The sequence below is a fragment of the Platalea leucorodia genome (assembly GCF_965183815.1).
Source record: "Platalea leucorodia genome assembly, chromosome: 7".
Lineage (NCBI taxonomy): Eukaryota > Metazoa > Chordata > Aves > Pelecaniformes > Threskiornithidae > Platalea > Platalea leucorodia.
In genome coordinates this window covers 36,294,638-36,311,854 of record NC_138829.1, presented here as the reverse complement: position 1 = coordinate 36,311,854, position 17,217 = coordinate 36,294,638, and the positions used below count along the sequence as shown (strand labels likewise).

The 17,217-nt window shown below is 37.3% G+C and overlaps 1 protein-coding gene across 2 annotated transcripts in view; it reads left to right on the top strand.

Moving 5' to 3' along the window:
• RASGRP1 (RAS guanyl releasing protein 1) overlaps positions 1 to 15,614 on the top strand; it is a 43,242-nt gene extending 27,628 nt beyond the window's left edge. The window contains exons 7-17 of one of the 2 annotated variants that reach the window (XM_082317962.1): positions 405 to 578; positions 1,263 to 1,379; positions 3,148 to 3,423; positions 5,654 to 5,734; positions 6,338 to 6,442; positions 7,485 to 7,594; positions 8,264 to 8,408; positions 9,133 to 9,169; positions 9,774 to 9,920; positions 11,734 to 12,107; positions 13,564 to 15,614. In XM_082317962.1, the coding sequence (XP_082174088.1) occupies positions 405 to 578; positions 1,263 to 1,379; positions 3,148 to 3,423; positions 5,654 to 5,734; positions 6,338 to 6,442; positions 7,485 to 7,594; positions 8,264 to 8,408; positions 9,133 to 9,169; positions 9,774 to 9,920; positions 11,734 to 12,107; positions 13,564 to 13,698 (1,701 nt within the window). In that variant the 3' untranslated portion in view covers positions 13,699 to 15,614. The remainder of the gene's footprint in view (positions 1 to 404; positions 579 to 1,262; positions 1,380 to 3,147; positions 3,424 to 5,653; positions 5,735 to 6,337; positions 6,443 to 7,484; positions 7,595 to 8,263; positions 8,409 to 9,132; positions 9,170 to 9,773; positions 9,921 to 11,733; positions 12,108 to 13,563) is intronic. The other variant, XM_082317963.1, reaches the window with a different exon arrangement.
• The last annotated feature ends 1,603 nt before the right edge of the window (positions 15,615 to 17,217 follow it).

Genomic DNA, 17,217 nt, shown 5'->3' with positions numbered 1-17,217 from the left:
CTTCCTTAAACTATCACTGAGTTGCTAGATTACACTTTACATTCAGTTTAACCTTCCCTGTAGAAGCCTAGATTCAATGAATCTATGGAGCTACTGAGGCTGGGAGGAAAGCCCCAATTATACTCATCCTAGGGTTTATAAGAGCCAAGGCTCCTGAGATATATGTGATGCAAATGATGTGATACACATTAAGGGAAAAAGATGCTTTCAGTTAATTCAATTAGTGCAAGCCTTCTGCTCTGAACTGAACAAAGCTTTTACAAGGGAGAGATTTCAGTCTTATGGGTATTTGAGGTGTAAAATATATCTTGTATATTTCATTTGAAAAGCAGACCTGTATCTGCACACAGATCATGAGGTGTATGAAACTGTAGATGAGTGTTCATTTACACTTTTTTTTTAAGTTCTCAGATTATCAGAACTACATTGTGAATAGTTGTGTGAAAGAGAATCCAACAATGGAAAGATCAATTGCTCTTTGCAATGGTATCTCTCAGTGGGTGCAGCTAATGGTTCTTAGCAGACCAACACCACAGCTTCGGGCTGAAGTGTTCATCAAGTTCATTCATGTTGCACAGGTCAGTTAAATTTTGACATGTGTGGTGTTTATTTTGTCTTTTGCTGCTACAGCCCTTTAGTTTCTCTTCCCATGCTACTACTGTAGGGTCAGCTGGGAGTGTTGGCACTGGTCTCCTGGTTCATACATACAGCATGCCTACACAAGTATGCTGTGGTTTCATACCAAGTATTCAGATATTACAGTGTCATGGCACCATGACTTTCTTGTATCTATTCTGAAGAAATTGTTTTCACTGAAAAGCTAGACTTGCTTTTGAATCAGCTAGTAAGATTCCAAGCTGTGACTGCCTACCTTTCCAAAGCATGACCCACTATCATGCCTTTGGCCATAAGTATAGAACCATAGAATTGTTAAGGTTGGAAAGGACCTCTGAGATCAAGCCCAACCTGTTAACCTAACTGCCTGGTCCACCTCTAAACCATGTCCCTAAGCACCACATCCACACATTTTTTGAATGCTTCCAGGGACTGTGATTGCACCACTTCCCTGGGCAGCCTGTTCCAATGCCTAACCACTCTCTCTGTGAAGAAAAAAATCACAGCTCATTACCAAAATGAATGAAGTCAAATGTCTAGTGGCACAAAACTTGTAAGACTTCAGAGGAAATGTAGAATTTGAATGTGCATATTGAACAACTTGAACCTTTACATAATAAATACTGATTGTTTGTATGTCAACACAGAAGCTCCACCAGCTGCAGAATTTCAATACGCTAATGGCAGTGATAGGCGGTCTCTGTCACAGTTCCATTTCCAGACTCAAGGAAACAAGCTCCTGTGTTCCTCATGATGTAATTAAGGTTGGTATTGCTCCTCTAAGTTTTACCAATAAGATAACTTATAACTTCTTTGTCACTGCACACACAAAAAACAAACTTACTTCATTAGATAAGAAGGGGAGAAAGACAGAAAAAAAGAAAAAGGAAGAATTCCTTTGATTTTGGAGGGTTTTTCTTTGCCATTTCATCTCTACAACACCAGTTACTCCTACACTTCTAACCCCACCTTTCTTCAAGATTTGTATAGCTTCTCTAAAGTTTCTCTTTTAATACTCAGATGTGACAAGCTGCATTTTCATTTATATGCAGTAGTACAGAATTGCATTCAAACATGAAAGCAGATAATTGGATTCTAGAACATTCGAGAACAAAACTATTGTCATCCATAGCAACATTGACCATGCTGAATCTATGAAATGCTAGCACAGACCTCTGCACTTTGAGTTTAAAACTGAAAGGACCAGTTTTGTTCATCTGATCTTTCCCTGTTACAGATTTTATCTAGTTCAGACTTGAACAAACTTAGCCCTAATACATACACATTATAATAGAGTGGAATGTTAGGAATCAGTTGTAATTTCCAATTAAATTCTTGTGAAATACAGATGGATATATTTTTGGCTGAGATTCTGGCTACTAAAACTGTGAAGGAAAGCCTATTTTTTAGCAATGAGATGGCTTCTTAAATTACTTCTTAGGAGACTAATATGCTTTATTATTTTATCACATTTGGGGCCTGAAAGATTTCATATAGGTATCTAATGAAACTGTTTTGATCACAATTTATTTGAACAGCTTGAATGTATAGTGCATACCTGGAGTATAAACCAGAAATATGACCTCCCACTGATAATGGCTGCAGCTCTCAGGATCTATAAAACCAGTTACCACATTTATTTTAGAAGCATGATGTTTTACAAATTTTGTCATTGTGAGGAGTGGACTGCATATGTGTCCATCATTTGAATAACTTTTTCCATCAAGAAATTGTATACAAGCGCTAATAGAAAGCAGGAAAATAAAGGCTGGTAATTAGTGACTTGAGAACATACTTTAAAGTTTAACTATAATGAACAGTTTGTGAAGGTTAAAAATCAAGTGGTTAGACAGGAACTTCCACAAGAAAACATTGGTCCATTGACTTTATAATGTTAAGAGTCAGCTTTGTACCTGTATAGTCTTAAACAAGAAAAATATTTATACTGCTAGACTTAAGATTTATTTGGCCTTTACAACAAGTCCAATATATTGTTTCTTCTTCATTTTCATGGAAGAAAAGTTTTCTTAAAAACACAGATGTGCCACCTTGAACTGTAGTAAGAGTTCTGGTCATGCTGTGGTGGGACCATAGCACAGCGTAGGGTTTCTCTGGCAGGACTTTCCAATTCCAGCTGGTGACCTGGAAGCCAGAGAAGTGCATTCCACATTTTAACGTGAAGATGCTTGCTTTTATGAAGGTCAGAGAGCTTGTGCTGTGCTTATGCATTAACTGCATACACATCCCCTTGATTTGAGAGGATCCTATTTCTTTTCATTGACTAAATAAGGAATGTAGGAAGACTGGCATTATAGATTAGGCTATAGATTAACTATCCATAATTATATATTATAGACAGTTAAATTAGGTGAGGTGAATACCTAGGTTTCATTTTCAGCCTAAAGTTTAAAAATCCGTTTCAAGAGTCATTGTGAGTAAACCCCTTAACAATAATATGGGAAATTCTTGTGCTGTATGACCAGAACAAAAACAGTAACCAATTTTGATTTTTTGTTTTCTTTTTATTTTTAGGTTTTTAATGAAATGACAGAACTGCTTTCGTCTTACAGAAATTATGATAGTTACCGACGTGCCTATAACGAGTGCAGTAACTTTAAGATCCCAATCCTTGGGGTCCACCTGAAAGACTTGATATCACTTTATGAGGGCATGCCAGACTACTTAGAGGACAAAAAAATTAACATATACAAACTATACTCTCTGTATAACCACATAAATGAGCTGATACAACTCCAGGAAATGCCACTTCCCCTGGAGGCTAATATGGACCTTGTTCATTTGCTTACAGTAAGTCTGTTAGATGAGATAAATACCTCCATTTTAAAAATAATTTCATATACCTCTCAAACAACTAAGTAGAGAATTCCATTAATTATAAATACATAATATTGTAAGATTTTTATTTTCCTTAAGGAAATGTACAATTATAGAAGAAGAGAAAAAGTTAGTGATACTGATTTATCTGGCAGCAAGGGTAGAAATGTCAGTTCAGCAGTATGCTTCTAATTATTTCTCTAAAGGAAGGAAATGTTTGTTTCTGCTTCACTAAGGAAGCACTCTGAATCCTCTGCTGATTAAGCCCAAATAGGGAGAAAGGTACAAAACTTCCTTAGATGCACCTTGGAGGCAGAAGATTGCATACAAAGCTTGCTTGTGTTGAACACACAAACTTTCACATAAAAGTTCAGTTCCTCAAGATGCATAGAGTTAAGCATACCACATTTCTAGCCAAGTTTCTTCTGGTCAAACTAAAAAAACTGTCCGACATAAATGTTAGTTAAATATAGTTGTTGTATTACTCTTCCAGTCATATCTAGGCAGTGCCTTTTTACTAACAAAATTGATACTACCTAGAACGTATGTCACAACAATAGTTTTTAGCTTCTCCTAGTAAGTTAAAATACTACCTTTTGTTAAAAGAGTAAATCTACCTTTCATGTTTCTCAGTTTTGTTTGGCCTTAAGTACCTCAGCTTGGAAAAACTAGATAGGCTGCTTCTACTTTCTGGTTACAAGCCCTGTTTCAGGAAAAAGTTAATAGATAAAAATGCTTCTGTGCTTGAGGTTATTTGTTCTTTCTGAGAGCGCTCGTGTGTGAAATTAAGCACATCTGCTCAGGGCCTGAAATAGAGCTACATAGAGTGGTGAATTTCTTCCTGCTAAATGTTTTAAATGTTTTGTCTTGAATTATTAAGTCTCCCCACCTTTTTTTTAAGTAATGTTTTATAAAAATGGCTATTGCAAATATGTAGAAATTTGGCCACAATTTCATGCAGCTATATATGACAGGACATAAATTAAAAGAAATACTTCATTTCAAAGCAGGAGCTTCTAATCTGCTAATATTCTAAGGCACATAATTTTCCTGTTTGTTCCCTGATTTTTCCAACAGTCTTTCTCCTTCTGCTGTTCCCGTTAGTCATATGCTTTCCCAATAGCAGGCAAATCAGTTTGAAGAAGTACTAGTAATTACATACATAAGTCAATAATTCATGGAAGTATCGTAGCATTTGGACTTTTGTTTTTTGAGTCTCAGAAACTACTTTAAGATTTCCCCAAGGATCTAAAATTATTCACTATTATGACTACAACAGTAATTCTTGCAGTTGTTTACAAGAAAGTTATTGCATATGTGCAATTTGAGTAAGGTTATACATTGCATAAAATAGCATATTTTGGTTGCTTAGTTTATATACATATGCCTGCCACAATCTTGACTTTCTGTAACAAATTTATATTTTCTTTGGACTTGCCATAGATTGAGGCTTGTAACACATTTATGTGTGGCTTTTCTATTTAATCATGTCTGGTGTGAATATTTTCCTGTAAATATTCAAAAAGTGTCATGTTACTAGTCTTCAATCTTAGCTTAAAATTTGTTTCCAGTCAATAAAATATTTGTTATACTGTTTTCTAGGACACATGCAAAAGCAAAGGTATAAATTTGATAATTTTTTCAAATTCTTTTATTTACCCAGGTGTAATGTTTCTCGCTTTACATAACTGCTGTTGGCAGCTAAAGGTTCTCACTAAATATATGCAAGTCCATCTTTTATCCTCATCATATACTTCTTAGTTCAAGGGGGTCACAGCTGGATTGGATAAACATGACATGTTTAAACAAGAGTTTTCTGAGAATTTGAGTTGAGGGACAGTTTCATTGGAATGGTACTTTTGTGCTTAGCTGCACGATCAACTGCTTGAATATTAAGGGACTAACAGTTTTTTTTCAGGTTACTTATTAACTGACTGCTAGTTATGCCTACAGTCACTTGCTGTGCTAATGACTGTAGCTGTGTAATGTTACAGATTTCCAGATAATGGCAATAACAGTCTGGAATTTAGAAATGTACCCATTTCAAATCACTGTGAACACTTGTGCAGCTCAAGTGCATTTTTTCTAGGTGCAACCTAAACTAAAAATTAATCCACCAAAAAATATTAATGCATGCCAGGAACAAGTATATCAAATAGTAGCAACAGTTTTGGGATTAAACTGATGTTGTGTTTGTTTTCAGCTGTCCCTTGATCTCTACTACACAGAAGATGAAATTTATGAGCTTTCATATGCACGAGAGCCACGAAGTCACCGAGCTGCCGTAAGGGCCTCTCCAGATTCTTAACAAAAAGATTTTTTTTTTTTTTTCATGAGTAATGTAACTTTTATCCCTTGCATTTATTTTATTTTATTTTTTATTATTTTTTATTATTTTTTATTATTTTTTATTATTTTTTATTTTTTATTTTATTTTTTTATGCTAAATCGAAAACATTTTAGCTTTATAGACTGAGCAAAATCTGTTAAAGCATAAATTGTTTGGTTGATGATGAAGCCTAAGCTAGAATATATAGGAGAGTTGACACCATATCAGGTTTTATAATATGAACACAAACACAAATGAAGTTACTTGTGTAGAGACATGACATCACGTTCAATCTTGGCAACTGATACTGATTCTTTTAAATGAAGAATTCTTATGTGATTCAGATGATGAAACCCATGAGTGTTATATTCTAGTTTTGTTCCTGTTTTATAAATATGGAAAAGATGGTAAATTTATAGGGCTGCCGGTGAACTGTGACAATTTAAGGAATGACCACTGTTCTGGACAGTTCAGGGAAGAGCTTCCTCTGAAGTACCATGTAATTATCAGAAGCATGATGTTGGGTCCAACAGGCCATTTCTGTTCAATTTATTCCAGCCTTTGACACCCTCCAGACCACCAGTAGTTGCAGACTGGGCCTCAGGAGTAGCCCCAAAACCTGATCCAAAAACCATCAGCAAACATGTTCAGAGGATGGTAGATGTAAGTATGGTTGGCCCATTTACCTTACATATCAGTCTTAGCCTTAATCTCTAGGTATGAGAAGCTACAAAGAAGGGAAAAAATACTGGACACATTCAAAGCTGTGCTGAGTTTGTAAGCGCCTCTCTCCTCGCAAACAGATATTTCTGCCTAGCTGTAAATAGCGGCGGCGGCCCGTGAGGCATGGAAGGAAATTCCTTAAATGGCTAAGGAGCCAGCGGGGAGTGTGAATGCTGGTTCGTATGCTTCCAGAGTCATTCTTCCAAGGAGCCAGGGAGTCCATTTCTACCAGGGACTCCAAGATCATGTTATTGGTGGAGTCTGAAAGTGGGCCTCTCAACGGCTTTGTTACTAGCAGCCATTGCTGTTTCTCTGTCTTTTGGGTCACCCGTTTTACTGAAAATCATCAAGTAAGCTCAGGTGATCGATTCCAAAACTGACAGAGAGAGAGAGAGGTAAAGAGTTTGTCTTTACATCCCTGCTTCATTTCTTTTCTTTCTAAACACTGCTCATATTGCTAGGTATCCTTTGATACACTGTTTTGGAATGTATTTCTAAACTTGGCATAGGTGTGCTCCTTGCCTTAGGGCCAGAGACAAACGGTAATGTTGTTTCACAAGTGGAAATAGGCGTCCACATGACAATTCTGTCATCTAACTACTTTTCACATAACATTGACCTGATGAAATAAGCTAGGCAGCTACACTGATTTGGCTACAGGGATCATCGCTGAGAGCACTAATTGAGAGCATTAGTTCAAGCTGTATATGTAGGCCTGGACATAATGATCTTAAAGTGAAACTAAAAAAGAGCTGTCATTGTGTAGTGAAGCATTTAGTCCAGGCTATGTTGACTTATCTGTATTTTGCTACAAATCAGGAAATAATAATGCTGCTTTAGTCTCAAGCCAAAAAAAAGCAGTTAAACTGTTGCACTGTTTAATAGATACTGGGAGAGGAAATCCATAAATATTGTGGAGACTTTCTAAAGTGGTAATTCAGCCCATCCTCATTATAAACTATTCTACTATTGCCTTGCACAGTCTGTCTTCAAAAATTATGACCATGATCAGGATGGATACATTTCCCAGGAAGAATTTGAAAAGATAGCCGCCAGTTTTCCGTTCTCATTTTGTGTAATGGCTAAGGACTGGTGAGTACATGCAAATCTCTTTTAACCTAGTTCTGCTTATCACTTTGTAGCATATGTTTTGGGAAGGGGTTTTTGTTCTTAAATTTTATTTCTATCATTAGGGTGGTAAAATCATCCTCTTCACCCACAAGTAGAAGTGAAAACATAACTGACAAAAGCATCTTCTAAATGTGTTGTGAATGACATCTTCATGAGCTTGCAGCAGTGGTAACCAGGCTGATGTAGGAGGAAGAACAGATAACAGAAAAAGAAATATTTTTTTGAATGATGTTCAGCATATACTACTAAAGAACTTTCCTAAGATGAACCTGTCTCTCAAAAATAGAGAACTGGCAAATGTATATTTTCATTAAATTAAGAACATTTTTCTTAACATATTTAAAGCATGGAAAAATACAATAGTGATTATTCAGAGGTTTTCTGTGAAGTAGTTTTGAGGTTGCATCACATATGCAGATATTTCATTTATCCTTACAGGCTGCATTTTAAATGTGTAGATAAGCTTCTGTAGACTTTGGGAGCAGTTGACAAGATTACTGAGGTCACTGTAGGTTTTGGCCCATGAAACTATTGCCATTAGAAATTGTGAAGAAAGATATATATATAATTCTCCTTACGCTTTTAATAAAAATGTATGTCTCACGAGCAACTTTTCTTGTTTATTTTCAGGGAAGGTCTGATCAGCAGGGATGAAATAACAGCTTACTTTATGAGGGCGAGCTCAATCTATTCCAAACTAGGACTTGGCTTTGCTCACAACTTCCAAGAGACCACTTACTTGAGGCCTACTTTCTGCGACAACTGTGCTGGATTTGTAAGCTTACCTTTTATGTAAATTATGTTAACGTTGTTTGGAATAATGCCTTTTTTTATTTCATAATCGCCCTGTGTCCTATACAGAAATGAATCTATATAAAACATCAGTGAAGCTGTGTAGAACACCAGGCTTCTGCCTGTGTAGCTATTTAAGGTAGCTTTTACACCCCTCTTGGCAGTACTATTATCTGTTTAAACATGGCTCCTACCTTGTGGTGTTCGGTTGTGTCACAAAACACAGTCTTAGGCAAGACTTCCAAATCCAGAGCCTTCCACTCCATGGGGCTGTTAGAACTCATGTCCTGGTACAGACATGAATGTCCCCTGTCTATAGCACAGCAAGATTTAGTAAAACTGACTGTCCTATTAATCCTCAGTTTAGCTGGGATCAACCAAGGGTGCTGAGATAGAATTCTACATCAGCTCAAGCTCCACAACTTCTCTGGGGGCATGTCAGATCTGCTGATGTAGTCATTAGACACTAACCCAAGCTATTTTGTTTGTGATTGAGGAACACACATAAAATACTGTTTACCTTATGCTAAGGAGGTAAATAATTCATAGTTTGACCTTACCATTAAAAGGGTAGAAAACCAAGGTATTCTGCAGGTGTTCAGATATTAGAAGTGAGTGGAGGTTTTAAGTGGATATTTATATCTTGAGGTATCAAATGTGCAGAGAAATATATTAATACATAGTCTTTCTGTTTGTTTGAATTTCAGCTATGGGGAGTCATTAAACAAGGATACAGATGCAAAGGTAAGATACTTTATACTTTGTTAATTTTAATCTATAATTGATGGTGAATGACAAAAAACCTGATCATCCTGAGATGCTGTGTCTACGGACCTATTTAATCTGACCTCTCAGGGAGGAGAAGACTGATTCAAGAATAGTATGACAGACAGATGGTCCAGAAGAAATGCAAAGATGAAGGAACTCATAACTGATAGCTCTAACCCTTTGCAAAACATCACTGAATCCAGAGGGTTTGGGACCAGGCCCTTCTATTCCAACGGGCACAAACACCAACACACTACGAAAACTGTGCAACACATTCACAATGTGTATTTTGCAGTTTTCTTCCTCATACAGGTATCTGCTTTCTCTGCAACTCCTACAGTCAGAATGCTGTTACAACTGAATGTTGCTATTTTGTATTTTCACAATGAAATGGAGTTTTAGGCATATATATCAAAGGGATGTCGTTGGTCTGTTTACCAGATGCATGTTGTTATAGGTAATGCATGTAGAGAACACCAAAGAAGCTTTCTTGCTTCCTGGGGAGGCAACACAGTGTGAGAGCTGATGTTAGATGCTACAGCAGAGCCACTGAATCATGTAAACTTTGTTGTGTTCACAGACTGTGGAATGAACTGTCACAAGCAATGCAAAGACCTGGTTGTGATAGAGTGCAAGAGAAGACCCAAAACTTCAGTTGCAGACAGCAGCCCAACATCTGCTCTTGCTTCAAGCCTCTGCCCAGTAGGAGTCAAAGAGCAATTCCATGGTGAGAAAAGATCACATTAAAAAGATCAAAAGATCTAGATAATCTTTCCTTTGCTCCTTTTTCTTTTAAAACTGAGTTGTATAGCATCGTTTTAGGTTTTGTTAGTCAGCTGCAGTGTTTTATCAACATATAAACTAGAACCAGGTGTAAGTGAGCCTGGACCAAGTAACACCATTCCAGTTCTAGTCTGAATACATAAGGACTCCCTTTCTGGGAGATCTCTTGTTACTGTGTGGTGCACAAATTCCACAAAAACTGAGTAAATCTTCTGTCAGACTCTCATGAGAACTAGATGCCACGAACTGAACAGCTGACAGGTTTCCTTAACTCTCTCACCTTGTGACAAGCAGGTCTTGGTACGCTCCAGTTTTTACCATTGTTGTCACATTGACTACTGCACTGGTACAATTCTGACTCAGATTTCAATGTGGAGTTTATAAAGTCAGTTCACTTACATATCTAGGTAAACCACATCCTAGGAAAACCAAGAGCTAATTGTGTTTATTTTTCCCACTTCAGTAGCTGAATCTACAACTCCTCTTCATCAGTCCATCTTTCATTTAATCAGAAATGAAAAATCTACACCTCTCTGTTCTTTTCTCCTCATACCAAACAAGCTGTATAAACTTTTCCTATTGTGTATTACCAGGTAGGCCTCCAAAGGAGGAAGTGTTGTCCTTAAATAAGACCTCAGGCTACTTTTGTTTTGTTTTTTCTTTTTATTTTGATGTTCCAACTCTCTCCGTACTCACTTTCTTTAAATTTCTCTCCTGCTCTTTGCCTGTATCTAATGTTCTTCAAATCTACTTCTCGCCACTTTGATATCAATCTTTTGTGTTGTATTTAAGATTCATACTGCTGGATTCCATCCTGGGCTTCCTGCTAGCACTTACATGGAGCACAATGCAGCCCGTTTCTCTTGATAACTGACCATGTGCATCTCTGTGATTGCACCTGCAATGGCTGCAGCACTGCATAATAACCACCTCATGGGATGTCACGCTTATAGGGAGATTGAACTGTAGCATGTTGCCCCGTCATCACCCGCTGCGTCAGAATGTGGTACCTCTCAATGTTATGTCACGTTGAAGAATGAGAATTCAGGTCTAGGTTGAAGGTGTAAGCCTCATCTGCTCATCCATATCCTCATTTAATTCTCCAGAGCCTGCAGCAGCTACTGGACTGACTTTGTTCTTTCCCCTCACGTGTTTGAACACATTTTGTCTTTTTCCCAACAACAGAAATTACTCTATCTGAAACAAGTCTTTTTTAAATCCTTCAATCACATCTTTTGCCCACTGCTTCTAATATTGTGGGTTTTTTTTCCCCCGTCCATCAATTTTTACTTTTAACTGCAAAAGTATTTTAGGATGACCTATAGAAAAGCAGTGTAAAATTAAAAATGTCATTATTTCACCTTTATAAAGTGGATGATGTAAGTTGTATCTTACAGCTGCAAGTTGTGATAACGCTGAACTAATACCCAGGTTTAATCTTCCAGCCCTTCACTAAGATCGATGGTCTATATAAAACATCTTAGCCACCTAGAGGTTTTTCTCTAGCTGACCTTGATAGTACACCTGTTTTCCTCTTACTGATCCATGTTTATGTTACTGAGACAGGGCAAAGAGTTGTTCCAAGACACACAACGTTGAGAAACTTCCAGTGACACCTATTTTGGAGAGCAATGAATGTAAAATCAATAAAGAATAGATGTTGGTTTAGTTATTAAAATCATGTTTAATTACTGTGCCTCCTGTTTCTCCTTTCCTGGGATAAGATCTTGATTCAATTTACCATATATATTCTACAGGACAAGAGGAAGGACCGTTCACATTTCCTAATGGAGAAGCAGTGGAACACAATGAAGACAGCAAGGACCGAACCATTATGCTCATGGGTTCCTCAGCTCAGAAAATCTCAGTGAGACTGAAACCAGCTGTGGTTCATAAAGGTACACAGACTGATCCTGTACTGCTGGCTGGTGATGTATCTCATAGGCAGACAGAGAAGAAAGAACACAGGATGCCAGAAAATCCTTATCTCCAGGCAGCTCCACCATCCCCATGTCCAAGCCCAATTCTAGGCCGCAGAAAGGCGTATGTTAAATGGGAAAACAAGGACTCCAGCCAGAAAATGAAGGAGGAGCATCACAGCTGTAAACCCTCATACCAGGAACTTGAGCAGGTACATACGTGATGAAACAAGTTCTGTTTTACACAACAGCACTGTAAAGTGGTTGGAGGGTGTGGGGGAGTGGCTGGGTGGGAAGGTGTTACCTTACTCCAGTGTAATTAATTGCCAGAACAATCCATGAGTGGCATCATAAATTCTTAGCTACTTTAACTCCAGCAATGCTTCACTTCAAGCATAAGTTTTAGTACTAGTATAGGGCTTAGGGAGTAAATTTTGAAGGCCTTATTATGATTACACTGATCCCTGTCAGTCTTAAAAGTGACAGGCAAGAATGTGACCATAATCCAGTCGCTTAGGACAGGATGTTATTCCATAAAACGAGTAACATAGTCCTGAAGTTCTTCTGGTTTTTGGTGGCCTCTGCTCCCTGATGTGACAGCATATACGGGGCAGGGAGGGCAGGGAACTCTGCTTTTGTTCAACTGATAGTGAATCCCTTCTTTTTTTTTATAACTTTAAGTCACCAAGAAATTTTGCTGTGTGAAGAGACATGATGCCTCTTGCTAGATTTCACCTGCATCAGCCCAGCTGTGGCTTGTGTTACTCTACAAGTACTCTGACAGAGTAGCTATTCATAAGACTGTGTCGCCTCATATTTGGCCCAAATTCAGGTTTGTAGAAACACCACCTTTCCAGACAGATTAGAGAGATTGTCACAGTATCAACAGTGCAACTGATGGATGGATCCAGATATTATTATGAGGAACAAAGGCAGACTTATTTTCATACTTTACTCATTACTATCACTATTCTTAGATGGACCAACATGGAAACAGTCCAACAACAGGACTGCAGTGTGATCTTTGAATGATCAGCGTAACTTTCAAAGTATCCTTTGCTGTTGATAAAGTGAGCGCATCTTTTATGAAAGATGATTGGTTAAGACAGAGATTAAGACAATTAGCAAGAATCTTCCAGTCCAGACCACTTCTCTTTCAGTCAACAGTACATTCAATATCGACAAGGATGTGAAGCGTGGATGTCCTTGTAAGGACTGGTTCTTTAAAATGTCCCATTCATGTGAGTCCCACAATGTACGCTTGTCCTTGCCCCCTCAGCAGATCCTGACCTCAATTACTGAACAGCAGCTGATGTTATAAATTAATGTTAGATTATTGGACATCAATTTCTGCATTAGTAGAGGAGTAATGTGTGAGCTGTGTTCTTGTTTCTCCTAGATTTCTGCTGTTATGAGAGGAGCAGCAAAGGGTGGATAAATGCAGGTTGTGGACATGACTGTCAGATACCAGCTGCTGGAAACTTTTAAGAGTATACACAAAGGGTAGACCAGTGACTATGGAAACGTTCAAATAAGTTACTGGTTCTGTTCCACTGATAAAAGAGCTACACCAACTGACATTTATGCCAGTCAACCTGAATGTACAACCAGACAGTCTTGAAACAAATTCAAAATAAAATAACATTGTCTATTTTTTTTTTCGTTTAGGAAAGAAATATTCTAAAGGCAGACAATGAAGGTTTAAAGATCCAACTGGAACAGGCACATAAAACAATTGAATCTCTTACAATCCAGAGAAGAAACCATGTAGTTGACAACCTACAACACAGAGACTGCTCCTAGCAGACAAGAGAGGAAATCTCCTGTGGAAGAATGTAAGACTGAAGGTGGGGTTGTGATAAAGCTGCTTTACCAGGTGAACTGGAGAGAGAGCCTGAAGGATGTTACTCTTTACTCAACACATTTCCATATTAATCATACATTCCCAAATGTATAAATCCATTCCTTTGACTTTTTAAGGTAATTTAGCATTATCTGTGCAATGAAAATACTATCTATCTTCTGGGTTTGCTTTTAAAAAGAGTGACATTGTTGCTGAAGTTTCTGTTCACGATGAAGACCATGTGGATTCCCCGGTGACTTGGCTGCCAGCAGCACACCTTACTCTACAAGTGTTCTGACAAAATAGCTATTAATAAGACTGTGTCACCTCAGAGTTGGCCCATTTTCAGGTTTGTAGAAACAAGTGGTTGATGAAGCTGAGTATTTAAGTAAAACTATGGAAATATTCCATTAAGAGAAACAGTTCCTTCTCATTGTGGCTGAAACCAAGGAAAATCATGAAGTCAACTATCATCTTTATTTCCAAAGTTTGACAAGAATATTAAAATAAGTAGTTAAGCTAATGATATTTGATTATTTGATTCTTAGGCTTTGTTAAGATAAACTGACAATTATTTTAAACCTCTTTCAGAGCTTTAGAAGTCCTGCTGCTCAAACACTTACCTTTGTTAAGGTAAAATAGATGAGCCTAGAGAGAGTTTACATTGAATACTGCTTCCATTTTTGTGTCCCATGCCACAGCTTGGAACACTTAGCCCTCCTTATTTGGCTTAAGGGATAACTTGTTGTCCACATACAGTAGATACGGGACAAGGCTGATTATTTTTCTCTCATGTCAAAGTGGACACCATTGTTGAGTAGAACCTCGAGGGCTGTATTATGAGGGAAACTGTACAGTAACCCCAGTGCAACAGTTACTGGATTCCAGAGCTCCTAACATCATCTGGTTCTAACCAAGGTTTCTCCATTTCCTCCTAGATTTCACATGCACTTTAGGTAAAGGGTCAAGATGAGTGTGCTCTTATGTGTGTAAATATTGTATAGTAAAAGGTGCTAGGGAGGTAACTTAATTTTCTTAAAGCTACAAAGTGTACATATTGTTAAGAGACAACAAAACAGTCTTTCAAGTTACTGATAAATCTACTTGTCAGTATAGCCAATTTTAAAATTGCATATGCATTCCAAGAGAATCTGTACACTTAAGTTGTATAAAACTTGCTTGCATTTATCAAACAGGGATTTGTCATCACACATTTAAACATCAGAAACTGATGACTTTGATATATTTATCTACAAAGTCCACTTAATGCTCCTCAAAACGTGTAAGTTACAAGTCCATTATAGACTGAAATTTAGTCAACCTATTACAATAGCATGTGTGCTTTGTGTTCAGAGTGGTGTAAACATATGTTCCATCCACAATTTACAGTCATTATCAAGTATATGAATGCTTTATATATAAAAAAGTCCATTTGAAACTACTTGCCGGTTTAGTGATTCTAAAGTCTTGTTTTGAATTTGGATTGTGCTTGCATGTCCATGTATAAGTAAAAACAAATGGAGGGAAATAGTAGTAGTAGTAGATGATTTTCTGTTACCTTACTGTAAATAACTGAAATGCATAGGACAAAAACCAGCAGCTGTGAAGATTATGCAGCTTTTTTTCCTCATACACTAAACCTGAATTATTAACAATCAACATGGAATTGCACTTTGATCAGTGAAGCTATCAGAATGGCTTTCAGGTCATGTCTGCAAACTTGCTTTGCCTATTTTCTGTAAGCTTCTTGACCTTGTCCCTCTATTCAGGGAACTACAGCAAGGCGTATTTCTAATAGGCATTTAGCAAATAAAATCTGTTTCTGCAACAATAAACAAGATAAAAGTTGAATACATTTTCACGTATTTTGAAAATACCCCAAAAGAGCAGCTAATCTTATTGCGCAGCTAAGCTAACTGCTTGCTTGTGGTCTAAACTCGGGATTCTAATAGAATTTGTGTGTGTGCATATACTTTGTCTACGCTGGGGGGTGGAGATCATGAACAAACTCTTATTTAAAAAGAAAATTCCCTCACATCAGCAGCTGGCCCAAATACTACTGTGTTACTAGGTCAAGTACTTAATACTCAAAATTGAGTTACAACCATAGATTTGTACAGTCTTAAATACTTAGTGTTTCTCCGTGTTGTCTTCTTGTTCCTACAAACAATCTGAATGACTTACAAGGGCTCTGTTTGCGGGAATGTCTTACAGAACAAGTATGTGGTGCTTCAGGTACGCTGAGAACTTCCTGCCTCAAAGTTGTCAGTTGATACCTGGAGAATTTCAGAGCTCTCACAGTACCTTCAGGTTCTCTGTTCACCCAGAGCCCCTTACAATTTTTTTTTTTTTAATGGTGGTAGTCCCTTCTTATTTCTTTTGGGACTTCCCTTTTGCTTTGTGAAAGACTAAATAGCAGAAACTGACTGCAGGGATACTGCTAAAACTGACAAAGCTACCGAACAAAAATCACATCTGTATTAATCTTCAAGCTGCTTTATGCTAGGAAAAAAGATACTATTAAAGTACTCAGTGCTGTTTAAAAGCCATGTTAGCAAACACTGATATTGAAATGTATCTTATCTTGTCATGGTTAATTTAAATGAAAAGCACTTGCCTTTATTCCTACTCCAGGCTCAGCTGTGTTTCTTGTACATAGAGGAAGAAAACACAAGTGTGTTCCCTCCTCCCCCAACGACTGTTTATTTTTTAAGTGTGAAATCTGATTATTTAAAGATAAAAGTAAATAGATTAATATCACAATTAACAAGGCAGAGCTACTGTTCACATTCAGATTAAACACAACCACCCTTAAAGTAGCTTATATATGTTTTTGGAAATATGTTTTTGTTACGGTAGCAATCTGTTATTTTGTTGTAACTGATCTCTATGGCAACTTGAAAAATTTTTGGTTTAATGCTGTTTGAGAAGATTGAAAAAGTGTACAGATTGTAAAGATTTTATATAAATTGTAAGATTTTTGTTTAATATTTATAATAGAAAAAATATTAAAATTGCACTTCACGCCTCTGAGTTTGTATCTCAAAGAAATCTAAACCACCTCTATTCATCTGCTTTGACTCTGTTACCTGAGACACCTGTGAGGGTTAACCTAGGCCTTCTGTCAGCCTTGGAACCTTGCCTGAGGCAGCTCGGTAGTTGCCCATTATTCTTTCGGTATTTTAGTGGTTGGCACAGTACAGACACTGTTTTGCTACTCACTATTCCAAGTATTACCAAGCACAATTCTTCATTAGCACCATCTCTCACTTCTGTTAAGAATGCTAATTCTGAAAAGATTTCACAGCATGATAGCCAAGTTTAAGCAAGGCTTCTGGCTATTACACGGCTATTACACATTGTAGCACCCTAAAGACTTGCTGTTCTTTACCTTGTAGTAAACCTCAAAATACCTTATCTCAAATATGTTTGTAGATGGGGTAATGAACATTCATTCAGTTATCTTCAGTCATCTGAGG